This window comes from Lepisma saccharinum, chromosome 10, assembly GCF_977018435.1.
Source record: "Lepisma saccharinum chromosome 10, izLepSacc3.1, whole genome shotgun sequence".
Lineage (NCBI taxonomy): Eukaryota > Metazoa > Arthropoda > Insecta > Zygentoma > Lepismatidae > Lepisma > Lepisma saccharinum.
In genome coordinates, this window is record NC_139238.1 from 69,429,425 (window position 1) to 69,446,755 (window position 17,331).

At 37.8% G+C, this 17,331-nt stretch overlaps 1 protein-coding gene across 1 annotated transcript in view; it reads left to right on the top strand.

The window, feature by feature from the left end:
• The window catches only part of LOC145993938 (interleukin-1 receptor accessory protein-like 1-B), a 197,245-nt gene that overhangs the window by 156,069 nt on the left and 23,845 nt on the right, over positions 1–17,331 (top strand). Inside the window, exons 4-6 of the mRNA XM_083129901.1 lie at positions 1,974–2,076; positions 11,424–11,557; positions 13,960–14,124. Coding sequence (XP_082986027.1) covers positions 1,974–2,076; positions 11,424–11,557; positions 13,960–14,124 — 402 coding nt within the window. The remainder of the gene's footprint in view (positions 1–1,973; positions 2,077–11,423; positions 11,558–13,959; positions 14,125–17,331) is intronic.

The window sequence follows — 17,331 nt, forward strand, 5'->3', positions numbered from 1 at the left end:
AAAATATATTCACAAGCTTAGATATACTAATACGAAGAAAGAAATTCAGAGTTAAATTTCAAATGCCTGTGTATAAAGTAATTCTAGAAGTACAGAGCTATATCTGAGTATTTAACTTCTTTTTTGCAGATAACGTTTACAATATTGAGGCGACAGAATAATTAGGAACTGTAGCTCCAAGAAAACAAAGGGCGTAGTGTATTGGTTAGAGTTCTTGAAAGCATTGCGGTCCCACGTTCGATCCTCCATACTAGATGTTCCTTAAAAAAGAATCCCTTCCATTAAACATGAGCATGGTAACATTATTTGTAATAGCAGTATATAGTGGCTACATTGTTCTGCATATGAAATTTATAAAAAAAATAAACAAATAAATGAATTGACACACGTTCAACGGGATATTTTTATATATAAGATCGTGAATTATGATACTCTAACGATAATTGTGTACTGCTTCAAAGACATTGACAAATATTAATGAAATAACTATTTATATGTGTGGGAATTCAGGACATGCTAATTTTAATCCTTTTCCCTCTTGAGTTCAATGCAAGGATACCTCCGCAAATATCGAATGAAAAGTTCTCACCATGTGCAATTCTCCATTAAATGTTTTCGCTTTCTTTTACTACTTTCGTTTTCTTTGTTACAAACAATACTTGTTTGCACGTTACATGCAGGAGAGTTACATCTACATTTCACATTGGTCAGCTCCTTCTACCTGGCTTAAGGAGCAAAAGCTTGTAGGGTAGTGGCTACCGTTCAGGGTTTTCAATCTGATGGTCGTAGGTTGAAACCCTTCCGGTGGCAGAAAATTTTCGTAAGTTTTAGACATATCCCATTGTGTTCATTGTCCACGCCGTGTGAAACGGAATGACTCAGTTTGGAATTAACGATGGGGGGGGGGGGATATTGAATTACCAAATCTGAATTTCAACGAACCGAGAAGTAGAGAAAAATTGACTAATTCTTATAAATATTAAAAATTACGTTCAATTTTTTAGTGGTGTAATCGCAGGTAAAATCAAAGATCTTACATGGAAGATTTTAATTTGCTCTGAACTCAGCCAAAAGGCATTTCGCACCGATCTAATATATTCTCCAATACATTTCAAAATGTTATTGAATGTTTCATGTCGATAATTTGACCAATGCATCCATTCTTGACGCTCAGACGATATTTTCTGCAACTACCTCTTCTCTCCAGTTCCTTCTAATTCTTCTCTCCCCTCTTTCTGTTCTGCTTTTATCTCATATCGCCTTCCCTACTTTTCTCGCATCTTATCTCCATCCCACTCTTCTCCACTCCTCTTATATCCTTTCCTGTCTTAGATTTCAGACTCCACTGCACTCTCTTTTTTCGTTCTTTTCTTTTTCTCTCCTTTACTCTACTCTCCACTTCCCTCTTCTCGTCTCCTCCTCTCCTCCTCTCCTCTCGTTTTCCTCCTCTTTTCTCTTCTTTGTTCTTTTTTCCTCATCTCTCTTCGAATCTTTTTCCATTCTCCTCACTACATCTCCTCTCCTCGTCTATCCTATCTTTCTTCTCTCCTCTACTTTTCCTCTTCTCTTTTCGCTTTCTCCTTCTCGTCTCCTTTGTAACCTTTCGTTTCCTCTCACCTCTTTTCCTTACTGTAGACTCATCAGCGATGAAATACTAGAAAACCTATTTTTTTCTTTCAGAAAGAATTTTGTCATTTGCGATATAATAGTGATATTTTTAATAATTTTATACAATAATAATTGTTTATATTTCTTTCGCGTATTTTATAAATATCTATTGTGCACGTGGCAACCCTGAAATTGAGCCTAACTCTGCACGCAACCCACCAACGGCTTGTGTAAATTGGGTTGCCTAGTTTAAAATGTCGTTGTCCTAAAACTTTTGAGAGACACTGTACATTATCTTTGCTATGTAGGTGAAGCTGACATTTTGTAACTAACGGTTTCACTTTTTTTCCCCCTTTCTTCCGTAGGTCGCATAGATCTTCCAGATGCCCACAACGAGGTTATCTGGAGCAAGGCGAGAGATAACGACACATTGGACGAATGGCGAGTAGAACAGAAGAAAGTGTCCAGGTAAGTCAAGGTTAATATCCGCAAAGTACTGTGTTCCTGCCATGCTCAGACTGTCGTGTACTCACAGTCTCCAGGTAATTTCTCCCATTTAATTTACACACAACGGTTGTTCTATGTTTCCATGCACAGCTTGACCAAGTAGAGAAACTCACTTGTCGATATCATAGCCTTCCATTTGGGAAACTATTTCATCTCGTCAGCCACTAAATGTGAAATGTTTATTGAATGATATCACCCAAATGTTTGTACACAATCATACACATCACATTTCCGTAACAAAGCCCGAAAATCCCTCTGCGACCTCTAAATTGCTTAATGTGTACATACACATACATGCCACAACCCCCGAAACACAACACATGCTTCTCTCTGAAAATTTTCCCGTTCCTACGAAATTTCCCTTGTGGGAAGACCCCCCTCCCCCTGAGCGAATTTTATTTCAGGAAGGAGTTAAACACTGTTAGTCATGTCTGCGCCAAACTGCAATTAATGAATGGTGATAATCTCTTTTGAATCGAATTATCACCAGCTAAACTCCAAATGACATAATAGCGCTTCAGGTAATTCTTTTTGAACAGAATAAGTGTTATCTTCAGTTTATATTGCATATTTTGCGGCGATTTTCGTGTTAAAGTGTAAAATTTGATATTATTCTAAAAGTAAATGTATTTCGCGATTCCGAAACATCGAAAACGTGCCTCCTTTAACCTACCCAAATGCATTATAAACACTTTATTTTGCTTGCCTCAACTTCTCGGTGTTACAGGTAAAACGAAAACTTTACGTTCCTAGCAATAAGTAATGTTGAAACAGAATTAACATTTGCTTGTACCTTTCAATTTGTAGTCTTGAATATTTGGAAGGTTGCCCTTGAAAACCGGGAATTATACTTGAATTTGCCACCCTTTTATAGCAGAATAAAAATCATTCCTGTCAGGGATAAAAGTTTACAACCCTTTTTGCCATGTGATTTCGCAACCTGATCTTTGGACACATTTCATTTCCCGAACTGTCCTCTGAAATCACTTCGCCGAGGTCAAAGGATCTATATTCATCGTGAGGCCTCACTGCATAATTCCATATCGAAAGTCTGTCACGGAATTGACCCCTTGCTCAATCCCGCCAGTGCGTCAGCCACAAGCTTTGCCAGGTCCTGTCGATTTTTTCTCTCCCACGTGAAGTCGAAAATGTCCCAATACCCGTTTTGACCAAATTTCTTGGAATTCACGTGCCGAGCGACACGAAGGAAGCAGCGACATTTTACCCTGCGTGACGCTGCTCGCAAGATAAACATCTATTTAAGGTCAATAAAAGACCCACCCACTACATACGAAGTGGTCCGAAAATTGTGCTCTGTAGGAAAACCAGAAGCATTTCAATCTCCCAGGTCTTGCGGCCGTGTGCAAGCCAAGTGACGTAATGCTTGTGTTGTTAGATTTGTTCGCTTGGAGGTTTCCCTTTTTCATTATGAAACAGAGCAACAAGATGTTATGCTTCAGTATGTCGTCAGTACTTTGTTCTATAACACAAATTGAAAGAATGAAAAGGAGAAAAGAGGGAGGGGCAATAGATAAATCAAGAAACAAAAAGAGAGCGAGAGAGAGAGAGAATGAAAGAAAGAAAAAGAGAGAGAGTGGAAACAGGTGAAGGAAAAAGGATGGAAAATTCAAAAAAGAGAGAGAAATAGACAAAGAAATGAAGTGTGTTGACAGAGAGAAGAAAATAGGTAGAGAGAATTGGAAATATACGAAGAAGGAGAGAAGAAAATAAATTATCATTATTTGTTTTTACTTAGAAAATAAATTGACTTATTTATTTGAAAATAATCATAATTCATGTTAACAGAAGTCCTTTACTTTCAAGGAGGTATTTATAGGGGCCTGCAGGGGGCGGACTCCCCCGAACGACTTCCCAAGTACTAAAATTAAATAATCAAAATATGCTTGGTTACCCTTTTGTTGATCAAGAGTTATTTGCGCCGAACTTACACGAAGGCAAGTATTACATTAGGATGACACGGTCTTGAATTGACAGTACCTAAGATGTTTTATTCACACTATCACTTGAAATAATATGCATAAAATATTATCATGAACTTTATTTGGCATCAACTGAACATAACATAGAAGAAAATTCTGGCTTTGTTCCTGATTTCTATCGATCAGCCATGTATCCAGAATTTTCCTAGAAGAGGTTGGGGGAACGAGGGAGGGAGGTGTAAGGCCTTGTCCGAAAGGTGCACCTTTGAGAATGGTCTCGCAGTTCAGTCTCGAAGGTTTGAAACTGCCAGCGGAAATCTTTCGAATTGCACTTCGACTGCAGCGCCAAATACGATCAGCAGTTAAAGCTAAGAACACATTGTTTTTCCTGCGTTGTAAACACTTGTTTTCACTACAGAAATCACATATAATTTTAAAAAGTTCTTGTACTTATATTTCCATACATTAGAAGACCTACAGTCAACATCTGGCTGACTTTCAACTTCCACGATTTCAAACAAATGAACAAGTCCACTATAATGCAGAAGGCCTTAGAAAGTTGGCTTCGCGGGCTTACAGCAGACAACAATATGGGGGTGTGTCTGCGAGAACCAATCAGGTCCGCGAATGAGCGAACCCGGTTGCCACAGCTAGCTCTCGCTGCACCCTTCTGGAAGGGTGAATGACCTCTGCCTCTTGCTACCTCGGCCTGTTTGTTCGGCTGAGGAGCAGACGACACAAGAGTATCGGCAATAGTGTGCGAGCGACGTCTGCTGTTAGCCCGCGAAACGCTCTTTCTAAGGCCTTCTGCATTATAGTCAAGTATTCAAGGCTACAATCTCGAGTCCTGCGGGCTGCAGACTCGAGGTGATGTCACTTCCGACAAGACCGTACTTGAAGCCTGCTTTTTGGACTTTTCGGACTGTGTCTAAGAGTAAATTTAGAGCCAAAAATGACCATAAATTAGGCCTTTGTGTAAGGGGCGCTGAGGAATTTTGGATGGTATTGGAGGTGTGTGGGTAAATCACTGCTATCGATATTTTTACTACCAATACTGTCGTTCAACTGTAGCGTCGATTTTTCCCGTGAACGTATTCGCTCTTGTTATTTTGGGGAAGCAGCAAGCCTCTTAGCGAGGTGTTCGGTTGCCCAGCATTTTAGCGGCTTCCATTTTCACTCGAGCTAATCCCTTTTGGATTCGTAACTCCAGGCTTCGAACTCTGAGAAATCCACGAGTTGGTCTTCGGGGAAATGTCTTGGCTGATTTGTCTTACGTGGAAACGCACTTAGCCAACATCTGGCTTCCTCCCCCTCCCTCCCCCCTCACCCTGTCCTTCCACCACTTTATCCTTCTCGGATATCTCTAAAGTACAAGCTCATCTGACAGGCTTTATTCCCTTATCTGGAGCTGAAGTCAGGCACAGTGGGATAGCAGCAGTGTGCGAATGAAGTTTTTGTTTCGCGGCGAAGGGAGGGGAAGGGGAGCGCCATCCCCTGCTGGTTTCAGGTTCAAGCATGTAAAGCGTATTTTTATGGAAGAAATACATGCACCTTATCTGCATGGGCGATATCAGAATTTTTTGTAGGATTGTGAGACCGTTTCAGGCAGGCCCGTAGCGAGAATTTTATTTCGGGGGTGGGGGGCTCATCCCTTATCAGCATGGCGTCGCCAGAAATATTTGTAGAAGGGATCAGGCCATAGATAAAACTTGATTAGCACAAATAATAATGACAATAACAATTATTGTTATTTTACAATAATAGCTATTATAAGTTATTAAAATATACCAATTTCAATCCAAATTTGTTATTATTACATAAATTGCCACGCCCCCCTTAGGGTACGTACTTTTTTTTTACAATTTATACCACGGCTACATACAACTTAATCTCAGGGTTAATGGGTTCTTGGTTCGAGAATACGAATAAGAAAGCGTTTATAGCCAAAGGATATGTTTAAAGACGAGTCTCTATTCTGAAACTTAGCACGGTACAGAGAAATATATAGCAGGGTTGAATATACATGAGTTTTGTTCTTATCATACGTGAATAATTACGCTTCTTCTTCTCTATTAGGAAAGGCTTCTTCTTCTTTCATCAATTTCTTCTATAATAGGAAAGGCTTCTTCTTCTTTCATCAATTTCTTCTATGATAAATAGAAAAGGCTTCTTCTTTCGTCAATTTCTTCTATGATAAATAGAAAAGGCTTCTTCTTCTTTCATCAATTTCTTCTATAATAAGATAGGAAAGGCTTCTTCTTCTTTCATCAATTTCTTCTATTTACAAATGGCTATCCCCCTTTCATTCATCGCCGTTCTTATTTCCTCTATTCATATCAATTCTTATTTCTTGTTACGCAGCAATTCTTATTTTCTTCTATATTCCGCCGAGATATTCTTATTACTTATATTTTCGATAAATTCTTCTATTTTTTCTTTCCACTGCAAATTCTTATTTCTTCTATTCTTCTTTGGCAGCAAAAAGTCTTATTTCTCTTATTTATCGCAAATATTCTCTTCACCATATCTCTTCTCAATAATATAGAAAATCATTATACAGCATTCCTTGTCGAGAATTGAACCAAAGCTATAGAGGATTTTTAGGGGCGTCTAATCTGACAATAGCGCCTCCTCCTAAAAGCAACACCGGGGACAAATATCCAGCGCTGCCTATGGCCCAGTGCGACTAATAAAGAGCGCAGCGGTAAATGATATCAATCCCGATCATCTCCTCGCTTATTAACTTTCCTTAATTTTACGCATAGGCGCCGACTCCATGGAGCTTTGGGAGGGGGGGGGCTCGAGCCCCCCTATGTTAACGATATGGGGGCAGAGCCCCCCAAATAATTTTGCTTAAGAGGATCTAATGTATTATTTTGCTTGTCTTGTAAAGTTTACTCTGAATTGTGCCACATGAACTTTTGAAATGTTCTAGACCATCAACTTTGGGTGGCTGAGACCGCTAAACCATCAACTTTGGGGGGGGGGGGGGGCTATGACCGGAGACAGCAAAACACAAAACTTATTAGTATATACTAAGTATTGAGTATTGTTAACGTTTTTACTAAAAAGGGTTTCAAAATGACGAGGTGATATGACAATTATACCAGTATGTTGTTTAGTGAATTCTGAACAATTTGAGGTCGTAAGCACAACTTTCAGGCAATATTGATATGTACCATATTTAGTTATCCTCGAAATATCTTCTCAGTCCAAAGAATAAGGAGAAAATAATTCTAAAATCTTTGAGTTTATTTAACACTGGCCTGCAGTAAAGTACGCAAGGAAAGCTTATGAAAAGTCTGTATTGCGAAAGCGGGAACGGCTATGATCAAAGGCTATTTGCACCCGTCCTTTCTTTACAGGTCTGTTGCGGACATTAAAACACACCCATGCCCTCGCCGGGACTAGAACCCGAGACCTCCGGATGAAAGCGAGTTGAGTCGACCACCCAACACGCTCGGCTTCCGAGGCATACAACTGTTAGGTTGGCCTCTTAATGTAAATACATACTTTTCAATAAAAATGTTAATATCTTATCTAAAAAACAAATGAGCAGACACAAAAGACATAAAGAGACTTTGAAACATTTTCTAAACCTTTTTCATGTTACATTTCATTTGCATGACGAATATAATAGCTGCTTAAAAACTGCTACTAGAAGACGTAATCTTTATTTTTTAAAAAAAGGGAGTGAGCAAGTCATTAATTAATTTATTTCAGTGATCAGAGGCCCCCCCATTAATGTTGACAAGTCGGCGCTGCTGATCTTACGTATGTGAATATATCCTTTATCATGATAATTTACTATTTACAATGTGTCATTTATTTCTTCCATACATTCTTGTACGCTTCATTGGTTTATATTCTAATTATTATAATTCATATAATCATTTTTATCCTCTTCCGATTTCCACAATCAACTCTCGTTCTCATTCTTTGGCGCGCTGCCATCTGTCGTCGCTTTTGTGAACTCTTCTGCTCGCCTTCATGATTGTGTCTGCCGATTGGGCACGTGACAAAATGGGGAGACTTTGCAACTCGATCCACCGTATCCAGTAGCGTGGCGTGACTTTTAAAAAGTGTTACAGGCTATCAATCAGTACGACAATTATGCCTGCTAGACGTTATTACACCCCCCCCCTTCCCCTTCGGTAAAGAAAACATGTCTTCGAGCTAGATATTTGTTCATTTCGTTCTGGTTTTGCAATCAGCACATTGATTTAGCCACAAACACTCCTAGAAAGAACTACCACTCAGGAGACAGTTACCACAAAAATCCAATGAATTGTGGTAGACCTTTGTCAATTATTCATCTGTCTCCGTTTCTTTGAAATGAGCTGCGAAGGGGAAGAAGAAGAACCACACTTTTCTCGGGTCAGTTTGACGTTTGTGTGGTGAGCACTGAGCAGACGACAGAACTCCGCTCCTTAGTGGAAGGGAAACCCAGCTGTACGTACTACTGTTGCCAACTTAGTATTTTGGAGCAAGGTTTGTCCAAATCACGAATCACACCAAGGAACTATATTTTCGTGTATTACCTCACTGGTCTCAGTTGTAGTTTAATCCAGCCTTGGCTTTGCAGTCTACCTCTAGTTGCTTCACAGAAATTGTATTCCTATTTTAGGAGGGATTTAGCTCTTTTCTGCCAATCCGATGTGACAACACTGGCTGCTCCGGTGGGTCTGAACGGCAACAGGGCCCCTTAACAGGTATATGAATAACCCCATAAAGTCCTTCCCCGCTCTTTCCTTGCATTGGCGCCCTCTTCTCCATTGTTGCCTCTTCAGGCTAGCGGAACGGCCTCCCTCTTCGCTTCTGTCGGCTGCAGAAAAAATGTCCTAGGCAATATCTACTCGACGGCAACGGGGTTCATTAACGTATTTAACAATGTTCTCATTTTATTGAAACAACTTTTTAATTCTTTACATTTTGCTGTTACCTGCGGTAACACCGGTTACATACACGCCACGCCTCTGACCGTATCAGTGAATACAACAGTCATAGTGATCGGTTAGTTCATTGAACTCTCCAGCCTAATTATTGCCTATTTTTGTGGGAGCAGAAAAAGGTTTATTATCCATTTTGCCTTGACTCATCTCACCCAACAGGTCGCTAGGTGCCGTGGCTTGCCGCGAGTTGATAGCTTCCTGGAGATGAGGCCTTGCTCGAGAAAAGGTTTATTATCCGTATCAGTGAATATATAACACAATTGTTGTCCATTATTTTTCTTATATTTTGTAGTTACCGTACTGAAAATCATAGTTATTGTATTTTGTTATTAACTTTTACACAATCGTTCAAAAAACGCTTTAAACAGTTAGTGGTAAATTTTACTCATAAAGTTTATATTCTGTGACCTCTTACAAATAAAACTATAAACTTTGGAAGCTGTTGATCCATTTATTCTTTGGATTAAATGGTAGAATATAAAAATATAACTTCGTTCCTCTATTATACACTAAACCTTTTTCGATGTAATGCAGTTTTTGCTGTGGTTATAACTTGATTTATGTTATTAACAATAAAAAATAACATTTAAATTTGATATTTGTAGGATTTCAGGTGGGGCTTCAGTCCCCTTAGCCCTCCTGGTTTCAGGGTGCGAAATCCTGGGGGAAAGGAGGATTCATCCCCATCAACAATTTGTCCTCAAACTCCCACCCCCACCTTAAAACGTGCCTAGGTATTTGTTATAACAAAAATAAAGATAAATTAGTTTTGACTTCAAATATACTTTACTAAGAATAATTAGAAAACACACACGCATGGTAGCGTGGTTGTGAGTGTTGCATGATCCCACAGTGGCCTTTGCAAAAGAGATCATTAACACATCTGCACACAATAAAAGCAAAACAGGAATGTAAGACTAATATAACTATGAAATCTGTTTGATTTATGTTAATAGAAACAAAAAACGAAATAAAACTTATGCATAACAAAAAAAATCCAACTATTTTTTGTAATTTATTGAAATCTTTAACCAGGAATACGTTGAAATAATATAAAACTACACAGAGAAACATTTATTTTTCCAAACCAAATCGCATACTCGGGAATTTCTACAGAACAAGATATGCCGGGGGAAATTCAAATGCTCCATAATCATTTTGGTGATGTCCCAACTCAGGAACCACTGCTAGTTGAGTCGGGATAGAGGTGAGAGACGATTTTTGAGATATTCTTATCGTTACTGCTGCCTTCCAGATGGCGTAGTGGTAGCGTCGTCGCCTTGTAATCGAGATATCTCGGGATCGATACCCGATCGTTGCACATAGTGGTTCGGATCCCACTTTAAACTGTAGGTCCAGTCCCGATTAGCCTTACTGTGCATAAAGTGGACTTAAAACACCAACTCAATCAATGAATCATTATCGTTACTGCATGTTGCCATGAAATACTTCGGACAGATGTATCCATTTGCAGAAAAAGTACTGTGCTTTACGGGAAGTTTCTTATTTCCTCTAATATATTTTTAACATACTGAAGATCTTTTGCTTGTAGGATAGGTTAGGTTATGTGTGCGTAATGGCAACTATTTCAAACCCCAATTCATCCTCCTCCGAGGCAATTAGTAGGACTTCGTGAGTGGGAAGGCATTTCACTGAAAATACCCAACTGGTGCAGTTAATTCCCAAGATTCATTGGAATTTACATAGTTCCTGAGTTGGGAAGACTGAAATATCCAATTAGTGTAGACCAGTTCCTGAGATGGCACTGTTTTCACGGGAATTTCTATAGTGTGAGTTGGAAAGACTGAAATATCCAACTGGGAAAGAACAGTTCCTGGGATGGCACTGTTATCATTGGAATTTCTATAGTTTATGAGTTGGGAAGACTGAAATATCCAACTAGTAAAGAGCAGTTCCTGAGATGGCACTGTTATCATCGGAATTTCTATAGTTTATGAGTTGGGAAGACTGAAATATCCAACTGGTAAAGAGCAGTTCCTGAGATGCCACTGTTATCATTGGAATTTATATAGTTTTTGAGTTGGGAAGACTGAAATATCCAACTGGTAAAGAGCAGTTCCTGAGATGGCACTGTTATCATTGGAATTTATATAGTTTATGAGTTGGGAAAACTGAAATATCCAACTGGTAAAGAGCAGTTCCTGAGATGGCACTGTTATCATTGGAATTTCTATAGTTTATGAGTTGGGAAGACTGAAATATCCAACTGGTAAAGAGCAGTTCCTGAGATGGCACTGTTATCATTGGAAAATTCCCGAGTTAAAACAATCCTGAATCGGGAATAAATCGTTCAGTTTATCCCAAACCTCTCCAAATTATCTGTTTATAGGGGGCATAGTAGGGTTGTATTGTCAAGAGGCACCTGAGAGATTAAAGATACCGCTCTGTTTCGCAGGGAGGACAACCAGACCCTGGGAGCCTACCTGACCATTCGTGACGTTCAGCCGGAGGATTTCGGCGAGTACTCATGCCAGATTAAAAACAGTGACGATCAGACGCTGCAGCTTTCGGCGTGGCTAAGAGAAGAAGGTAAGTCAGCTATTTTGATTTTATCAGCTTATATTACAGGGCAGTTTCTAATGCAACAGATATATCAAAAATTTCCCGGAATTCTGCGTGAATTATTGGCTCCGGGAATTCTGCGTGAATATTTCTCCATAGACGTGAAAAACTGCAACTTTTATTAATCCAAATCTGATTGAATTTATACATAGTTATAAATGCCCAATCTGATTGAATTTATACATAGTTATAAATGCCCAGAGACAAAGTTTTTTTTACAGTTAAGCGTTTATTTGTACGAGGAAGGAAAAGAAAGCTGCATGGAAAATAAGACACAGTTCAATCCATTTAATTTGTTAGTGTCCTTTGCAGTCCTATTAGACAGACGGAAGATATCTTGAAGTTGATTAGGTAAATTTGATTTTGAAATTCTTATACAATTAACAATTTTTCGTAGGGTTAGTGTATCCCATAACATTTGTGACTTGTGTTTGGAATCACGCAGATCCTTTATATTGTTTATATATTTAAGGGGGGGGGGGTGAGAGGCGGTAATACGTAAATTTGAAACAGAAAACCTCTGCAAGTACCCTTGAACTTTTGGAAAGTTTGTCTTGAATACAGAACACATTTCCGGAAACTTGGGACACATTTCAGGTTATGTTATATTCAATTTTAAGTTTGAGAAATTGAGCTGTAAACTGATTTATTAATAGTGTTTGTAAATTTCGTACAATTGTGTAATAGCCGCACTATTTTCAGTTCGTTTTTACATTTACATTTTTAAAAAATGATGTTACCTGTCTGCTGATTGGTGGAAATTAATTTTATTCTGATTTCCCAACTGTAGCAGCAAGGCTGCCATCTGTGATTCAGTTTGAAACTAGTTTTGTCTTGGAAAGTAGATATTAAAATATCTCATTTAACATCTTGTATGCAAACGCACGAAATAGACCCTTTAACAGTGTTCTTTCCAAAATAATTTGAAATTGTATTTGAAATTTTTCAAGAATCAAAAACTTAGAAAACGTTTCTTGTAATTGGTTTTCGTCACGCATTAAAAGAGCTTTAATATGAGTGGCAAAGATGAACTTTGTGGAGGAATCCAAGTATGGCAAGATTTTATAATTGTTGCAACTTTTCGAACATTAATATAAAGAAAAACGCTGCTTTTAAAAGAAGATTTTCCTGTACTGGATAGATACTCCTAAAGTACCAAATTTGTATGTAGTAACAGACAGGAAGAGAGTGTAGGCGAAAAGGAAAAACAATATACAAAGAAGAGAGGTTGCGTAAGAGAAGATATAAAAAGGAGGGTTGTGCAAGAAATAATTCTAAGGCTAAGGATATAAGGTCGAACGTCTACAGAAAATATACAAATTGAAAAACAGAAGGGGTAGGGGATACAAATTAGCAAACAATTTCCTTATTCCTTATGGGCGCCTATGATATCTGATCCCTCCAGTCCGACCGAACTTTATTTCCTCGACCAATTTCCTGATTTCCCAGGACCTCAAATTTCCTGTTTTTTTTTTAAGGTTCGTGCGTTTTCTTGTAAATTTTGTGATCCATCCATACTTATCTTGATTTCGCAAATTAATTTCCTGTGTCCAAATTTCCTGAAACGTCTTGATACATCCGGACTTAGACTACAACACAGGGTGCGAACTCTGGGAGGGGGGGGACAGGGGGGATTTCCCCCACAAACAATCCTACTCTCAAAAATCCCCGCCCCACAAAAAAATCAGGACGGAAGTTTTCTCTCATAACAGCAAAAGATGAACAATTAGTTTTGACTTCAAATATACTTTATGAAGCATAATATTGAAAACACATACTTTGGGTTTCAAGAGAATATTAACAGATCTACACCAATAGCAATACATGTACAATAAAAATAAAAACAAGAATGCGAGACAAGTATTAGTATAAAATCTGATTGATTTATATTAATAGACAGCAAAAACTAAATAAATTACTAAATGTAATTTATTGACATCTTTAACCAGTTAGTAAAGAAAGGAATTAGGAATTTATAAATATGTCATATACAAAAAGTAACAAATGAATTATTTTCTATGTATTTAAAAATAATGTATTTTTAAATAGTTAGTAGTTTATTTGGGATTTAATAACATTATAAATGTATATCATATAATAATTTTATACACATATATATACGTATATTTGCGCATGTATAGATTAAGATCTTTCTTCCGCTACCAGTCTTCAATGATTTCGTGCCCTGCTACAACACAATGATTTGGCAAATTTACTTCATATGAAGAAGAATCTTAACGTTTTGACTTGCAATCTTTTCATCTTCTTTTACCATTACATTGATCCGGGAGTGGTATGACGACCTTAACCTTGTTAGTGCATATTATACTGTCTGCAGGGCATCATAAGGACCTTATTTATCTTTTCAGTTATGCGAGAGCCTATCATCAGGGATCAGCTGTTGTACAAGAGGACTTTGTTGCTGGTGGGACTCTTCGGGATACTGCTAGTTGCCTTGGCAACCATCTACTTCCGGTGGAGGCTGCACATGTTACTCTTTTGGAAAGACCGATTCGGCAAAGAAGAAACAGGAGGTAAGTAAGTCAAGAGATCAATATTGTGTACATAATTATTTTTTTTTGTATTAAAGTAACTACTATTCTACTGATTGTTAAGCAACATTCTTTTGTACAAAGAAATATGAAACACTAACACTGTTAATTAAACATAACTACCCTTAAAATACTTTCCAGATTTATAGTTGTAAGTGAACAATTTTGTGTCACAGGTGGGACAGATAAAACACTGGCTCCTTACTTAATAAGAAATTTATTTTAATTTCTGTGAATTTTTAAACTATGAAAAAAAATATAGGCAGATAAGGCAATTGACTTTAGAATATTCTAGTGAAGTTGAAGGAGAAATTAATTGGTTTTTGTGTCACGCGTGGGACACAATATAAAACAATAGTAAGTAAAACAGTTAAAATAAGCTAACAATGTGTAAATACCTTACACCTTCTAACTTAATTATGTATAATACAGTAAAACTTCGTTAACCCGGACTAATGGGGGAGGGGATAAGTCGTCCGGATTAACTGAAATAACCTAAAAATAACAGTAGAAAGTGCATTAAAACTCCGTTTATAGCAACAAAACACGTTTATTATGGTGTATTTAAAGGGCATAGACCTAAATACACTATACAGTACAGTACAAAGTCTGCGGGAAACAGAATTTCATGAGTGCTTGACTGCCTTTTCTTTGGGAAGTTCTCGTTGACTTCTAACCACATTTAAAACCTTGCATTTTTTTTGGGCCTGTCCGGATTAAGCGAAGTCCGGCTTATCGGGGCCCGGATTAACGAGGTTTTACTGTAATTGTTTTTTTATGCAAATGACAATTTTAGATTGTTGACTCACAAGATAGAATAAAGTTACAGCACTCGGCAAAGGATCAAAATGATGATAATTTGATCGTGGAATCAAGGTTTCTTAAATTGTTTCCAAAAGATAGAAAAAACGAATCCACTAAAAACCAAACTTTTCATTAAAGACTCTGTAGAGAAAACCTTTTATTAATCCAAATATTAGTGAGTAATCAGTAATTATTATTGTTAATAGTATTATATTTTGCTGACATATGCTTGAAGATTTTGTATCGATTCACATTGAGATTTCAAATTTAAAGAATGGATGAGGGCCCCGCGATATGTTGCTACGCCAATGATACAGAGTATTGCAAAACTCGTGTAACCCCAATTTTAATCGCTTACGACGTGGAACTTCAAGAGTTATTTACACATGTTTTCTGCACTGTGAAGCCTCATCCATTGGCAATTTACTACATGGAAATTATATGGTATGTAACTGGTATGCGGAAAATCCGTGTTCTATTCCCGGGTGGGTGATATCAGGGATTTTTCCGACAGTGTCACTTTATATTTAGCTCTGGGTCTTTCCCAGCTCATAGGCGTAACTTGGCGGGGGCAAGAGCGCACTTGACCCCTTAAATTTCGGGTTTATTAAAATGTGCAAGTACTTTTGTTAACCTGAAGAGCAAAGTAATAAGGAGTAATGTTTAGGAATTTTGCAAATGTAACAGTTATTTTATGAGGTGGAAAGTTTTTGATTCTTCAAATCATGCAAATTTGTCAGACTTATTGACCGTACACGATCGCATGGAAAACCACAAATCATAATGTATATTCTACAAGAACTGTTCAAATAATTCAGAAAAATAAGGAGCAGTTTTCTTCTCCTAAAGTGATGCCTTTACCAATATTCAATACTACTTTATTTCTCTTATTTGTTTGCTTCAATGAAACATGATATTCCGCTGCGTAGTAGGCAAAAACTGTGAAAAATCAAAGCACACGATTCTGTTGTCGACAGCCCCCTCTGTGAACACATGCTGTCAACAAAGAATTGGCGTCACCCACTGGTAAACGAAGTAAGCTAATCAGAAACGAGTATTTACCTTAATTACGTAATATCGGCTACAGAACATGCACGACCTTGGCCTCCAAGCAGGTATTGGCGCATAAAAAAATGACAGTCGAACCGAAACGCAAGGGTACTCAGAAAAACTAAGTTGAACTTACGTGCTTGTCGCGTTAACGAAAAAAGGGGGAGGTACGAGAGTTCACTGACATGACTGTTGAGTTCTCTTTCCAAGAAAGCTAAAGAACTGTGTCGAAAGACCGTTTTAAAACATGTGAACGCGAGAGAGGGAGAGAGTATTGAACCGTTCTGACATTTGTGTAATACTGCTGCAACGATGATATTTTTGTTAAGCAGCTTTGATGTTGAAACTGATTTTCAGAATTGTCGATATGCTCAACGACTAGGCATTAAGTTTCTGAAATCTCTCACCAGGTGGCTGCTGCGTGGTTACAGTGCCTTGTTTTGTTTTCTGCTTATTCCCTTTGCTCCCGAGATGAACTTGTCAAATGGAATATTTTGTAATAATTTTTCGACGTAGTTCTTTGATATTCGTGTTGTTTGTTAGACAGAACGGGGGGAATAGTAAAGAGAATTCATCTCCAAAGATGAAAAACAATCGATTTTAAACTGTGCTTGTGTTTGTGTTTCTGAGAAATTATTTACACAAAGGGCAGTCGTCGAATCGGAATAATTCCCCCTTTCGTAATTTCTCCGAAATGTTGCAAAATTTCTAACCTGGAAAGAATAATCCTTCTCAATCATTGCTTTCTCGTATTATTTATTGATAATTTAAGCACAGGGTGGTCACAAATTATTGAGAAATTTTCAGTAGTGAATAATATAACAGAACCAATTATTCATCGAAAAATAGAGAAGCTCAAACACTTCCACTTTTCAATATGCATAAAATTTTAAAACAATTGCAATATGACAGTTTTTTTTATACAGTTTCTCGCCATGCGTTAAACATTTCGAGCGCAATTGTTAAAAGAACATCCATTATTTGTTGTTTAAATTCAACAATATCACACACTTGGTTTGCAGAGAAATCTAAGGATGTCATGACTTCTAGTGTACTTTTTACCCTCACAATGAATCACTAATATATGATGTATATATATATTTCTTCAGTGGCGGCGCCAGAAGAAAGTGGGTAGTGAGGCAGAAGGGAGGGGCAATCACGTTTAATATGCCCATACAAAGATGCATAATCAGTCTTACAGACCCGTAGCCAGAATTTTATTTCGAGGGTCATCGCTTATCAGCAACCGCTAAAGACAAAAAAATGGGGATAGTAGACCTGAAGATGTATTTCTCAGTATATTGCAACTTATTATACAGTACGTTTAATTTGAAG